This window comes from Dictyostelium discoideum (assembly GCF_000004695.1).
Source record: "Dictyostelium discoideum AX4 chromosome Un chrUn_0004, whole genome shotgun sequence".
In the NCBI taxonomy this organism is placed as follows: Eukaryota; Evosea; class Eumycetozoa; order Dictyosteliales; family Dictyosteliaceae; genus Dictyostelium; species Dictyostelium discoideum.
Window position 1 is genome coordinate 1 of NW_003102059.1, and position 2,216 is coordinate 2,216.

At 29.3% G+C, this 2,216-nt stretch overlaps 2 protein-coding genes across 2 annotated transcripts; one reads left to right on the top strand and one right to left on the bottom strand.

Annotated features, from left to right (window-relative positions):
* Positions 1-171, bottom strand: DDB_G0294172 (hypothetical protein; the record flags this gene model as incomplete). The annotated part of the gene is made up of 1 exon (XM_628808.1): positions 1-171. A coding segment is annotated over one exon (171 nt), but the record flags the coding sequence as incomplete, so codon positions are not given.
* A 669-nt stretch (positions 172-840) lies between these two features.
* On the top strand, positions 841-936 carry DDB_G0294174 (hypothetical protein; the record flags this gene model as incomplete). Its single annotated transcript, XM_628809.1, has 1 exon — positions 841-936. One exon carries the CDS (start codon positions 841-843, stop codon positions 934-936), a length of 96 nt encoding a protein of 31 aa, XP_628811.1.
* Between the last annotated feature and the right edge of the window lie 1,280 nt (positions 937-2,216).

The following is a 2,216-nucleotide window of genomic DNA, read 5'->3' on the forward strand; positions in this document are numbered from 1 at the left end:
TGAATTGGTATTAGATGAGAACATAGGTTCTTTCATGAATCTTGTAAAGGCTAAGGAAATGTTGTTGATTTGATCCTCCATTGATTTCATTCTTAAATCAAAGGATTCAGCACTATTAGAGGCAGAGGTACTACTACTAGAGGCTTCATTATTATTAACAGTGGTAGACATATTTTATTGTTGATATCTAAAATTATAATATGAGAAAAATAATAATATTAAAAATTAATAAAGAGAAATAATTATTTGTATAAAATTTGTGTGTGTGTATCTTAAATATATATAGGAGGAATTCCCAAATAAAATAAATCAAATTTTTTTAGTTTTTAGTGCCACTATTTATACGTTTTTATTTTCTTAAAAATTTCGCAAAACTCAAAAAAATAAGAGTTTTCGACCCTTCACAACTTTGTGCATAGTGTCGGTTCGGAATTTTTCAGTTTTTCGACCTTGCGCAATGATCGCGTCATTGTGCCGGTTCGAAATTTTTACTTTTCTTTCGAAAATTTTTTATTCTTCGAATGTTATAGAACATTCTAAAAAATTATCTTAAATATTTGGGAAATTCAAATAAATAAATGTTATTCATAATATATATATATATATGATAATATAAATACGTTTGATAGTGGATAAGTGCTTGAATACTTGATTTGCATCCCATATCTCAACCTACCAGTCATAATTCTTGTAATGAATAGATCATTAACAATATCAGTTTGATTCCTAAGGAGTAACAACTGATTCAACATAGAGCGATTACCGTTTATTGTGGAGAAGGCTAACGGAGGTTTGTGCTTGAACAGATGTGTAAGATAATCCATGAAAACAACTAAAGTAATGTTTGCTGGATTCAAAGAGTTCAAAGTTTGGTCAATACTTCTTGGAATGTTTCCAGTATTTGAGGAAACATGTGACGATGATAACGACCTTTAAAATCACCTTAAAAATCACCTTAAAAATTGCTTAAAAATTTAATTTAAAGAAAATTTTAAAGGCATTTTTAAATATCTTAAAAATTACCTTAAAAATTACCTTAAAAATGAATTTTTTAAACGCGGCTTTAAATTCAATTTAAATCCAATTTAAATAAACTTTGCTTTAAATTTGCTTTAAAGGTGGATTTTTCTTTGCTGTGAATATATATATATGATAATATAAAAGCGATTAGCCTAGGAGATCTAGAAGTGTTTAAACTTATTGGCTGGGTTACTTTATTGATCGGCATCCCCTTTATTATATTCAATAAACAACTACAAAAATTAACCCATTGTTCCGAATAAGTCCATGGGAAGAACTCATTTATTACTTGCTTAGACTAAGCCTGCTTATAGAGTATAGGATTTGGCTTGTTGTCTGATCATTATGGGGAAATAACCATTGGCGCTCTATCTGCACCGCTTATGGGAAGCACCCTATTTTGAGTACTTTTCGACCTACTTCCATCAGACATTGGCATAACCTTATGTGTATCTGTACCAACTAAATCTATCGCTATCGAAGTTATGTTTGAATTTGATGCGGGTCCAAATTGACCTCCAAACTCCGCAACAGGTAGCGTCAATTCCTACCCCCCTATCAGGATGCTAGGCAGCTTATTAACCCCAGAACAGAAAAAATCATGAAGGATAACCGAGCGATCCCATACCAGTAGGTTTTGGGCACCACATTCAATGCAAATTGGAGTATAATCGACCTGCTATTTGTGAAGGCCCCAACGCTTTTCATATTATAAAAAAATCTTACGTTTCTCCCTCAGATGCTAAAGTGAAGCCATAAATTAAAAATTTAATTTATTATATTAAATATATATATATATATATATTATGAATAACATTTATTTATTAGAATTTCCCAAATATATAAGATAATTTTTTAGAATGTTCTAAAACATTCGAAGAAAAAAAAAATTTCGAAAGAAAAGTAAAAAATTTCCACGTGGGGCGATAATTATGCCAAGTGGCAAAAACAGTTTTGTGAAATTTTTAAGAAAATAAAAAAAATAAAAATAGTGGCACTAAAAACTAAAACAATTTGATATATGGAATTCCAACTATGGGCGGGTGGGATGGGACTAATATATATAAATTTTTAATATGAAATATAATTTAATAAATTTTTAATCTATTTTATCATATATATATATATTATGAAATTTGGACTACAGTATTTAAGAAACCACCAGATTTTTCACCAATGATTCTTTTATCGTAGAA